The sequence below is a fragment of the Dreissena polymorpha genome, chromosome 10 (assembly GCF_020536995.1).
Source record: "Dreissena polymorpha isolate Duluth1 chromosome 10, UMN_Dpol_1.0, whole genome shotgun sequence".
Classification (NCBI taxonomy): Eukaryota; Metazoa; Mollusca; class Bivalvia; order Myida; family Dreissenidae; genus Dreissena; species Dreissena polymorpha.
In genome coordinates this window covers 62786663-62798434 of record NC_068364.1, presented here as the reverse complement: position 1 = coordinate 62798434, position 11772 = coordinate 62786663, and the positions used below count along the sequence as shown (strand labels likewise).

The following is an 11772-nucleotide window of genomic DNA, read 5'->3' as shown; positions in this document are numbered from 1 at the left end:
ATTTGTCATTTGAAAGTCAGGCCCCAAATTGTCCTTCAGTTCTAAAAGAGGGATTAAACCACTATGTTTCGGCAATAAATTTATCGGCAAGAATGTATTACGTCAGTTATAATAAGGTGGTTCTAAAGTGTCTTATAAATATATCAATACTAAAGTTTAAATCGTAATACATGTTTATACAGTTATTATGAAATCATCGAAAATTTGAAAAATTCTTATAAAATTGAGGTTCAGAATATTCCAACAGTGATGTAAACCGTTTATTAAGACATCTGGGAGAACTGTTTAATATTGATATTTTATTATGGGTCAATATACTGAATTGAGTTCCGCATGGAGGGACCAGACACTCCTTAAAGGGGCCTTTTCACAGATTTTGGCATTTTTTTAACTTATTGATTAAATGCTTTATATTGATAAATGTAAACATTGGATCGTAAAAGCTCCAGTAAAAAATCAAGAAAAAAAAAATAAAAAAGGAAAAGAACATTGCCCGGAGCAGGTTTCGAACCAGTGACCCCTGGAGTCCTGCCAGAGTCCTGAAGTAAAAACGCTTTAGCCTACTGAGCTATTTCGCCGAGTACACATTCGAGACGTATTTTATACCTTATATAAGCAATCTTCGTAGTTTCACAAAATTTAACGACAAAAACAGAACTCTCCAAATTATTCAATCGTTTCGCGTTGCAACGCTTTATAATTTTTAGGTTTTAAAATCGTCAAAAGATGCATATAATGGCTATATTAGAGCATGGTTAATGTTCAGTATTACTGTTTCCTCAAAAATATCATAACTAAAACGAAAACTTACGAATCTGAAACAACTTTTTTCAATTTTGTCAATTTACCAAAGCGTGAAAAGATCCCTTTAAGATAGATTTTCATAAATGTATTTACGAAATTCAGACAAAAAAATCCACTTTTTGACGATGCTGCGAAGCAGCTCGTCTAAGTTATCATACATGCAAAAAATCTTCACAATGGCGACCTATGTAAAAGACCGTGCCAATCCGATTGAGATAGCTCGATTTTTTAATCGGCATACCTCGCTGATTATCATTGATAAAGGTATAGGAAGCTCAGCTATAAATAGGACAGCATATTCTGGGAATAAAATTTAATAATAGTTTGCAAACGTTAATGTTAAATCAGTTATATTCAATCCATTATATGTTTATAGATCAATGAAACAACTGTGCATTTTCTGTATTGTATTTGACATTTGTCGTGATTCAGTAAATAAATTGCGAATTAAAACGTGTATAATTAACTTTCAACGCGATCATGAGTGTAAAGAAAACGAATTATTTCGAACCTGCCATTTGTAAACGTTGTAGCGACTATGGTATATAAACAGCATAATAGCCGTCTGACATCTGTGAGTAGCGGATTCGTGGTCTAGTGGTAACACACTGGCTTCACAATCCAGAGATCGCTGGCTCGATCCCCCGCTGCACCTAACCTACTAACTCGTCTTTCGCATGAGACGTTAAACCGAGGTGCAGTGTACTAGGTGCTATACACCGGGCACTAAAAGACCCAGGGTCACCTCTGGAACGGGGTGTCTCCTGTATCTTGCACTATCCCCCGTAACCAACTAACACGTCTTTCTGGGGGCGATGGCCATATGGGAGACAATCCCGGTGCACTCGATATAAACAAAAAAAACTGACATCTGTGAAACTCGCTCTTATGCGTGCTTTCTCATTTTACATATTTAATAAACTTTTCAAACAGAAACTACAGAGCCACATCAGTGCATATACTATGTTTGATTATTCATTCGTTTGTTGGATATTGTTTGCTGCTTTAAACACATATTAGGTCATATCGCGGAGATTTAGTTAACCATGTGTTCATGGGCGAACTCACGTATGCAAGTGTTCTTACGACTATGTGCTCATACCTACTTTCGGGAATCATCATGAAACTATTGCCGTATTTATCGAACAAACATTCCTAAGCTTATTGAATTAGAGAAAAAACAATAATCAAAAGAGAAAATTATATGTTCATGTACATGGGCATGTGAAATCACGTCCGAACACATAGCATCATTAACTTAGGAAAGGAAACAACGAAATATACAGTTTGGTATCATATACATGTGAAATTAAAGAGCATGGTGTAATTAAATAGCATGTCAGGTTTTGAATTTATATGCTAAAACGTAATGTTATAATCCACACATGTTTTACTGTAACAGAACGTTTTTTTAAGATAAGTGGTACAGAAAATACACGTCGAATATCTTTTTTAAAGATATTTCTTGTTATATTTGATCGAGAACGTAACCCGCCTCACAGTTTCGCTGAATGGATCAAGTTCCCCACGGGTACTACTTCCCCGTTCCCTCAATTTTTTTTCGTACCCTATATTTTTCGTACCCAATTTTGTTCGTACCCAAATTTTTGCACGTACCCAATTTTGTTTTCGTACCCAATTTTGTTTTCCTACCCACATTTTTTTTCGTAACCAAATCTTTTTTCTTTTCGTACCCAATTTTTTTTTGGCATAATTTTTGTACCCAAAATTTTCGTACCCATTATATTCCTACCCAAAATTTTCGTACCCACATACACAATTGTGGTGATGTAGATACACTTAAATAGATGCTTTTATATCAATCCTCTTCAAAAGCATCGTCACACCAGTACTGTCAGTACTTTGATTCTAATATACTGTACACAACTTTTATACAATAATCAAACCTTTAAGAAATCTCCGTCAAAAACATGTCATTTTTCTCTACAAAAACTTTTATTTGACCCAAGTTACAAACAAGTACCTTTATTACACGTTGACATATAAATGTAGCTTGTACATAGCTTTATTCGGAACTGGTACATAACTATACGCTTTACATAACAATTGTATGTTTAATAAAATACACGGTTAAACGTCAGGTTATTCTCCTAGCTATTCAGTATTAATTAAATAAGATAGTGTTTAAGAAAACTATTGACTGTTTTAAAATGTGAACGGCATTGACTTGACTCGTATAAATATGGCAATATGGCAAAATCTGTATGTCAACATTTACATCAGCATTTACCAAATTGAATGCTTTTTTTATCTAGAACCTTCGACAAATGCCGAATAAGATTACTTTATCGCTTGAATATTTACCTTTAAAACTCAAAACAATTTAGACTTTGCAAAGTTGTTATCAACTGCCACGCATGGCAAATAGCGAACATTTATTTGACATACAAAAGGCGAGAGGGTTTATGTAAAGGATTAATATTAAGTATTGCCCACATCCCTCGTGACATCAATGGGATCTACGTTTCAATGGAAAAAAAGTGTGAAGTTGTGTTCAGTCAAGTTGGAACACTCAGTTTTGCGACAATATGCATGCATGAACACTTCCATATGGGATTTACAATTGCATGATAAGTGCAAATATTTTTAGGTTATGTGATATGGTTAAGAACAAATTAATCATAGGTTACATTAGTGAAATAACATTTCAACATCGAGCACAAAGTATTAACGTATCCAGAGCAGTGAAGATACACGTTTTATAATAAATTTGAATTAAAGTACACACAAATTCCACTGAAGGATAACAAAAAAATGCTTTCATAATGCTATAATTCGTGTATATCATTGATTTTTTAAGTTGTACCTTGAATAGTAACGAGAAAGCATTAGATGGACACTAGGTTAAACAAGAGATCTTAAAGAACGCTGACGAACCAGAGATGGATTTTGACGACCATACCCAAAATACAGTTCCCGCTTATGGCAATGATGATGGAGTTATAACAAAAAAGAAAGTCACGATAGACAACAACAATGACATCAAGTTTATTAACGTTGAAAATGAAGACGAACCATCGAACAAACGGGGCACATTTATTACCAATCTTGAAATAACCGGATGGCCTTGGCGCATAGCGGGATGCGTATTTCTGATTGGCGTCCTCTTTCACGTGATCTCATTCGGCACTCCTGATTGGATGATCACGTTAAACGCCAACGGCGATGATGTCATGCACGTTGGAATCTGGACATCGTGCGTGTTAATTAGCACGTGCGAATTCAGGAGCGAGACTACGGGTAACGTTCAAGCAGTAACGATATGTGCATACCTGCAATAATTTTGCATTTAGTATTAACATGTTATTGTATTCTGATATGCAATGTTGTGCTGTCGTGTTGTTGAGTTTCAAAAAATTGACAAATATACCCACCAGAACTATCAATGAGATGACAAATGTAATTCTTATTATATCGACTCCCTTTTTCTCCTTCTGGCGGGTATATTTATCGTACTTACCTGTGGACGACCATCATCAAACCCGCCATCACGCTAAAAGATATTGCAGACGCCATCCATCATTATACCAAACAAATTGATTATTTAGTACTCTTGTTTCAGTTTGCTTGAACGCTACCCGAACATTCGGTGGTATTGGTGTCGTCTGCTGCCTCGTGGTCGTCCTGCTACTAATCTGCTACATCTACAACTACAACCTCCCGCGTCGACGATGCATCAACGTCGCCGTTGTAACCAACTGCTTTGTAGCGGGTAAGCATGTCATGATGACATACTGCTTGGTGGATGCTATTTGCGATAACTTAATACGAGTTGCTGGTCCCTCAATTTTGCATTGGTCACCAAATGTTTTGTAGCGAGTAAGCTTTTTTTAAGTGGGTATGCACGATTTTGATACATGTATGTGTTAAATTGTAATATATTTATAAAAGTATGTTACAATAACAAAACATAAGCAAGAAAAATTAAACAGTGGAGACGAATTTCATAAAATGCAGCAAAGACAAATTAGCACCCCGAGCCGATTGTGACGAAGATATTTCGTACATATTTTCCTACAATAACCGAAGCATTCGTCTTTTTAATAGGATCGTAGTTAGTGTTCGTGTGTCGTATGAATAGATATCGTTTCAGGAAATTAAAATGATCCGTAAAACTAAATTTAGATTCACATCAAACATGCATGATATACATACTGGCGAATTAAACTGTACAGACATTTTCCATTTCAGAATAAAATATCTGTCTTATTTCGCATTTTTCGACACATGTTCTTCTTAACTTTTATTTTAATTTATATTGAAATATATGTATAATAAGTTTTTTACACATTTTATATAAATTCATAAATATTTGACAAAATCGTGCATACCCACTTTGAAGATATAAATACCATTTAATACTGATCACAACTTGTATCGCAGTTTGGACGTGTAAAGTTTGTCCTCAGATTGCCTCTGTAGCAGAAGGACCACGTTTGGCTTCACAGCCCGAACGTATTTCTGAAGAAAAAACACTATGCGTTCGAAGCAGGGCCCGTATTCACCAAACAATACTTGGACTTAGGTCTCAGAACGAAAAATACTAGTTTAATCTGAATGTTGAAGACATGATTTAATGTTGATTCAAACTTTATATGTACTGCCTGTATTCACATCATTCTTCGTGGAGGACATTCTGGTAAGGACATTGTCACAAGTGCTAGCCTGTATCTATTCAAATGCTGGACGTATTTTTGTTGGTTCTACGTCGATTCTGTATTCTTAAGTCTAAGAATCGGTTAGTGAATAATAATGGACCCAGGTCAAAATGTTTTAAGGTATGTGTATTTGTACGTATACGTTATGTTAGCAAGTGCATGTTGCCATTCCTTCATTTTTTGAAACCAAACCATGTGTAACAGCTTTAAAGTTTTCGCGTTTTGGGAAATCGACACAATTAAAAAAAAGGTTTCAGAATCGCGAAGTTTTGTTGAAGTCTATGATATTTGTGAGGAAACAGTAATACGGAACATTTACCATGCTCTAAAACATCAATTATATGCATCTTTTGAGGATTTAAAAACTTGACAAATATATAGCGTTGCAACGCGAAACGATTGAATAATTTGGAAAGTTATGTTGTTGTCGTTATATTTTGTGACACTATGAGGATTGCTGATATAACGTATAAAATACGTTATTCCTTGTTTGAGCACGGATGGCCGATTGGTCTAAGCGTTAGACTTTCACTCCAGGGGTCAGAGTTTGGAGCCCAGTTGTGGGTTATTTCTCTTTCTTTCTTTAACGTTATTTTTGTTTTTTACTGGAGCTCTTTTGATCCAATGTTTACATGTATCAATATAAAGCATTTTATGACAAACTTCAATACATGCCGAAATCTGTGAAAAGGTTCCTTTTAAAGCATCGTTTGGTGACTGAAGTTGTCGGTCGCTTAGTTTGGACGAAGTATTGAACGGTAGGTTTATGCTTGAGCTGATAGGCGTGTTTAATAGCATCATCGCTATCATAACTGCACACGTTGAAGTTCTCCCAAAATGGGTTGGCAACTTAACAGCTTTGTTAAGATCACCTGTGTGTGTTGTCCTTAATTGCTGCCATGCAGACGCTTCAATTTAACTTCTAGTTAATTGTAGATCGATCTAAAATGACACGTTTTTGCAAACGAATCGATTGAACAAATCCCTCGTGAAGAAAGCATCATTCTTAGCTCGCATTAAGTGTGACTCGGCGATAAAATAACGGACTGAAGAGTAAACTGAAAATGCATCGCAAATGAGCCGGGTGTAACTATATTGTATTCAACTTGTATATTCTGTAAACTTAAAAAAAAAATCACGTTAACTAAAACTCAACTTTTTTATGAATCAAACAATCTCGCTGCCGTTTATTATTCATGTTTTATTATTTTACAGCACTCGCGACTCAAATCGCAACGGCCACGTTCTGGCGATCCGGTGCCTGCAATTATAATGACGCAACCGGCTACGTCACTACGCGATGGGCGTGGTCGATAGCGCTGTCGTTCACTTCCGTTTTATTGCTGGTGGCCGCCGGACTGGCGTTTCTGGTCATAGAGCTGATTGCCATCTCTCGGGAGACGGCCAGAGGTGGTCAGCCTTGGAAGGGACGCGGCTGTCACATCACTTGAGGATCCAATGCTCTTTTGTACATATGCGTGCTGTTTTGTGCGTTACATATTTGACGAATCTTGAAATTTACAAGTTATTATTTTATATATTATGTGTATAGTATTTGTATTTATTTACAGTCATAGATTAAACATTGCAGAGTTAGTCTGCTTTTTAAACGAAAAAGATAAGTCGTGACATTTTACATTTTCGTGTTCAAATCGAAAATCGTTTGTGTTATGTATAGAATATGTGATGCATTTGCAGTTGAATGATCGTTTTATTTGTGTTCAAAATTTGTCTTTGAGTGTTTAATATGTTAGGCAACTGATGTGGTTCGAAGTTCAATGTACTTAGTAATAGAACACAATCACCCATACATAATGCAAACATCCGATTACCATGCGTTCAACAAACATACGTGCTTGTAAATGATTATTGTGGGGTTTTGTATGAAACAGTCTACAAATCGAAACGGAAATAATATTATTTAAATCGAGTTTTCACATTTCAAACGACCTAAAAGTGAAATATAGTATGTACGATATCTATGGATCATGCATATCATTTTGTACAGAATGTGTACTCATCAGTTAATAATTCACGAACTACTGCTTTATGATGTCCGTTAGTGATAACGTATTTACATTGTGTTGAATTCATGTGTAGTTTCTTATATTTTTGACTTTGTCTTTAGATTAATATAATTATTTGCGTTTTCTTTCTAAATCTTAAACTTTTAATTTGTGAATAAGTGATGTTATTTCATGCATAACGAGGCACTTTGTGAAGATACAATATAAAGTTTATAACAAATTATGTTCTTTTTGCATAAACGAGCAATTAGTATTAACCAATAATACAGCTGCATGACATGAAACATGTTATGAAGCAGCTTCGATGAAACTATGTTCATGAACATGCGTCTTTTGAAAACATAACAACGTTGAAAGTCCCAGTCCACAAACATTATAAAAAACGTTTATCATGATTAATTCAAAATACGTCTCAACTTTCGTGGGTATAGTATGTTAATTAGTCAAGAGTGCCGGGCACCATCCGGGTCCTCACATAGTGCAGCCTCAGACGCAGAAGACCTCATAAACTTCGAAGAACTCACAAACTGTTTTTGTATTCAATTTGGAGAAACGTACTTCGTAGGATACTTATCTCTCATACGCAGTTGTGTTTCTTAGCAACTCCCGTGGTTTAAAGGGCTCTGAAAAATACTTCATGAATAATTCTCAAAATTATTTCGACACAGTCCGCACAGGCTAATAGGGGACGACACTTTCCGCTTTTATGGTATATTAAGTTTAAAGGACATCTCTTCTACACGAAAATCCACTTTAGGCGGAAAGTGTCGTCCCTGATTAACCTGTGCGGACTACACAGGCTAATCTGCGATGACACTTTACGCACATGCATTAAGCCCAGTTTTCTCAGAACGCGACTCAATTATTTTGTTCACGCCTTAGAGCCCTTTATTTTATTCAAAACCCATTAAAGAAGCGACCCACTTCATTCTCTTTTTCAAACGAGTATAAGTATTAGACCCACAAGCATATTAAAGTAACGGCAACTCTTTAAAATGTACCAATTGATCGCGTAATTCATCAACATGAACTTCAAAGTCGAGCGGTTCGTGCAGAAAAGCCTATTCTTCTAATGACACGTTAATGTCCGGAAGGAAGACTAAACCGTAACGCATAAATTGTTTCGATTCTTCCTGAACCGTCGTCTTAAAAGAGTTTGTTTTCTTTTCTTCTGAACTTTTCGTTTTAAATAGACGAATAGTTTGTTTCCATTCCATCAGAAATGTAGTTTTAAACATAGGGACCGTTTTTACCTAACGATCCCTGTGGTTTTAAAGGGATCTTTTCACGGTTTGGTAAATTGACAAGATTTGAAAAAGTTGTTTCAGATTCGCATATTTTCGTTTTGGTTATGATTTTTGTGAGAAAGCAGTATTACTGAACATTTGCCATGGTCTTACATAGTCATTATATGCATCTTTTGACGATTTAAAAACCTAAAAATTATAAAGCGTTGCAAAACGAAACGATTGAATAATTTGGAGTCTGTTGTTGTCGTTTTATTTGTGAAACTACGAAGATTGCTAATATAACGTATAAAATACGCATGTTATGTATGCTTGGCAGAATAGCTCAGTTCGCTAATGCGTTTTTACTTTAGGATTCTGGGGGTCACTGGTTCGAGCCCTGCCTCGGGCTACTTTTTTTTCATTTTTTAAATGTTATTTTTGAATTTTTACTGGAGCGTTTAAAATTTAATGTTTACATTTATCAATATAAAGCATTTTATGACAAACTTCAAAACATGCCAAAATCTGTGAAAAGGCCCCTTTAAAGGACGCACAGTTTATTTCCTTCCAGTCTGAACTGTCGTTCCAAAGGGAAGCATAGTTTGTGCTCATTTCTGATGATCTTTCTTTTTAAAGAGACGAAGGGTTTTGTTATGTCTTCCTAATTGTCGTCTTAAAAGGGCGCATAATGTATTTTCATTCTTTTTGAACTGACGTTTTAAAGGGGCCCATATTTGTAAATTATATTCCCTGAGACAATTCAATAAATATGTTCAGAATATGTGTTGTGCTTTGTTGCTAAGGGAATTATTTGGGCTAACTTAGAGGAGGGTGTCGGTCGGTAAAACTCAGGCCTTATCAACACATCATTGTAATAACTGTTTATTAAGATTCAGTTTCGGTCTATGTGCGGTATTGCAGAAAGACCTAATTTAAGGAAACATTGGCCTCGCCATTTGGTATTCTACCCCAAGGATATGTCCACGAGTGTGCATTTATAATATCCTTTTTCGTTTGAGGCTCCCTAATATAAGGACCCAGAATGTACCCCATCACTCTTTCGTAATGAATGAACAATTTACAATGCTCACGAATTTTGAGGACTTTTATTTATAAATACACTTTCCAGTTATTTTGGTTTTCATCAACGATAACCATCAATAAAGTCATGGGCTTTTGTGGTGGGGTGGGGCTGAAGTACCCGGATGAAACCCCACCTGTACGGAAGAGTGACCTTCAATCAAACTCATGTGCCGTGAGAGGGAATAGAACCCAGTCGCCTGAGTGAGAAGACCATAATTCCCACTACAGGAAACTGGAGGCCCGTTGTTCTTCCATAATTTCTGTAATCATTTTCTGCTTTTTTTTTCAATCGATCACTCATTTGTAAAAAACGTGATTGCAGCAGGTGTGATTTGATTATTAGCTTATTATGGTCGACACACTGTGACCACATCATATTTCCAATCAACAGGACAATACTAGTAATAAGACATACTTTCATTCATCTGTTTTTATTTACTTTTTTAAATGTTCAATTCAAACTTTAGTTTAAAACTATTTATTTTTGCTCGATAAGCATGCTGAAACTCTCTCGAGTCGATTTCCTGTGCCTGGAACCAGTACTTGGTGTCTTTGATGGAGATCTAAAGAACGGTCCCAAGGTCGGAATCAAACCCGGTACCAACCGGTCGATGGGCGGACACCATATCCATCACGCCACGGAGATTTTAACTCACATTTTCAATGAAGCTTACTTGTACGCGTAAATATTATCGATGATATTATGCGCGAAAACTTCGCACATAAAGGGTTCCATAAAACAAAACCCCGACGTAGCTTTCGAGTCAAAGCGGGACGTAAGTATTTTTTACGCATACAAATCATTGCTTTAAGCATGCATCCTTTGACCGTTCCTTTCACATTTTCATTTTGTAACGTTTGTTCTTTAAATTCTATCTAGTGGGGGGAGGGTGACAAAACCTTCAAATCTGCATCTGTTCACGTTTTGATAAATTGACAAAATTGAACAAATGTTGCAGATTTGCAAATGTTCGTTGTAATGAACTAATGATGTTTTTTTGCAATCAAATAATAAAACTGAAAATTTAGTATGCTATAAAATATCCATTATATGCATCTTTTGATGATTTAAAAATCTGAAAATGATAAAGCATAACCATGGTAACAAACGCGAAACGATGGAATTATTTGGCGAGTTCTGTTGTTATGGTTGTAATTTGTTACATTACTAGATTTGCTTATACAATGTATAAAATACTTCTCTATTCAATCAGCACAGATGCGTTAGTGGTATGAGAGCTAGACTTTTATTCCAAGAGTCAGTGGTTCGAGCCCAGCTGGGGATTACTTTTTTGTTTCTTTACTTGTATTCTTGTTTTATACTGGCACTCTTCAATTGTTTACATGTATCCATTTTAAACATCAAAATTAACTAAGTGAAAAACTTCGAAAAATTCCATTTACTGTGAACAAGTCCCTTTTAAGATATTCAAGATATCGTGTTATTTCTTAAAATTGTACCCAGCATATGTAAAAACATTACAAGATATGTACATTTTCAGAAAGAAAATTCATTTTTGCGTTGAATAAAATCGAGTTCATGGGAATTTAGTTGAATACCGTGTTATACGTATATTTGATAGTGGATTTTTTTCCATAGAAGTTGGGTTTTCGTTATTATTTGATTATTGTTCATTCAAAATGATATTTTTACATAATAATATCATAGCCACACGCTTACCACCTGTGTGTACTATCAGACCCCCCCCCCCCCCCCCCCACACACACACACACCTAATCACGTCGTTTATATTGGCCGTGTGTTGTGGCACCCTACCGAGGTAACCATGCAGCAAATCCTTATCATGGGTCATCAATACGCACAGGAAACCGTGCAGAAATAAACCCAAGTTGTTTTGTTGTTGTTTTTCTTTTTTATCGAGTGCACCGGGATTGTCTCCCATATGGCCATCGCCCCCAGAAAGACGTGTTAGTTGGTTACGGGGGATA

General features: G+C 35.8%; 1 protein-coding gene across 1 annotated transcript; it reads left to right on the top strand.

The window, feature by feature from the left end:
* Positions 1-3159: 3159 nt before the first annotated feature.
* On the top strand, positions 3160-7601 carry LOC127847840 (uncharacterized). The gene is made up of 3 exons (XM_052380038.1): positions 3160-4065; positions 4388-4537; positions 6699-7601. Exons 1-3 carry the CDS (start codon positions 3708-3710, stop codon positions 6932-6934), a joined length of 744 nt encoding a protein of 247 aa, XP_052235998.1. The 5' UTR covers positions 3160-3707; the 3' UTR covers positions 6935-7601.
* The last annotated feature ends 4171 nt before the right edge of the window (positions 7602-11772 follow it).

Coding starts and splice junctions, on each gene's coding strand:
- LOC127847840 (XM_052380038.1), top strand. CDS start 3,708: ATGGATTTTGACGACCATACCCAAAATACAGTTCCCGCTTATGGCAAT. Junction 4,066..4,387: donor ATTCAGGAGCGAGACTACGG/GTAACGTTCAAG, acceptor CTCTTGTTTCAG/TTTGCTTGAACGCTACCCGA. Junction 4,538..6,698: donor AACCAACTGCTTTGTAGCGG/GTAAGCATGTCA, acceptor ATTATTTTACAG/CACTCGCGACTCAAATCGCA.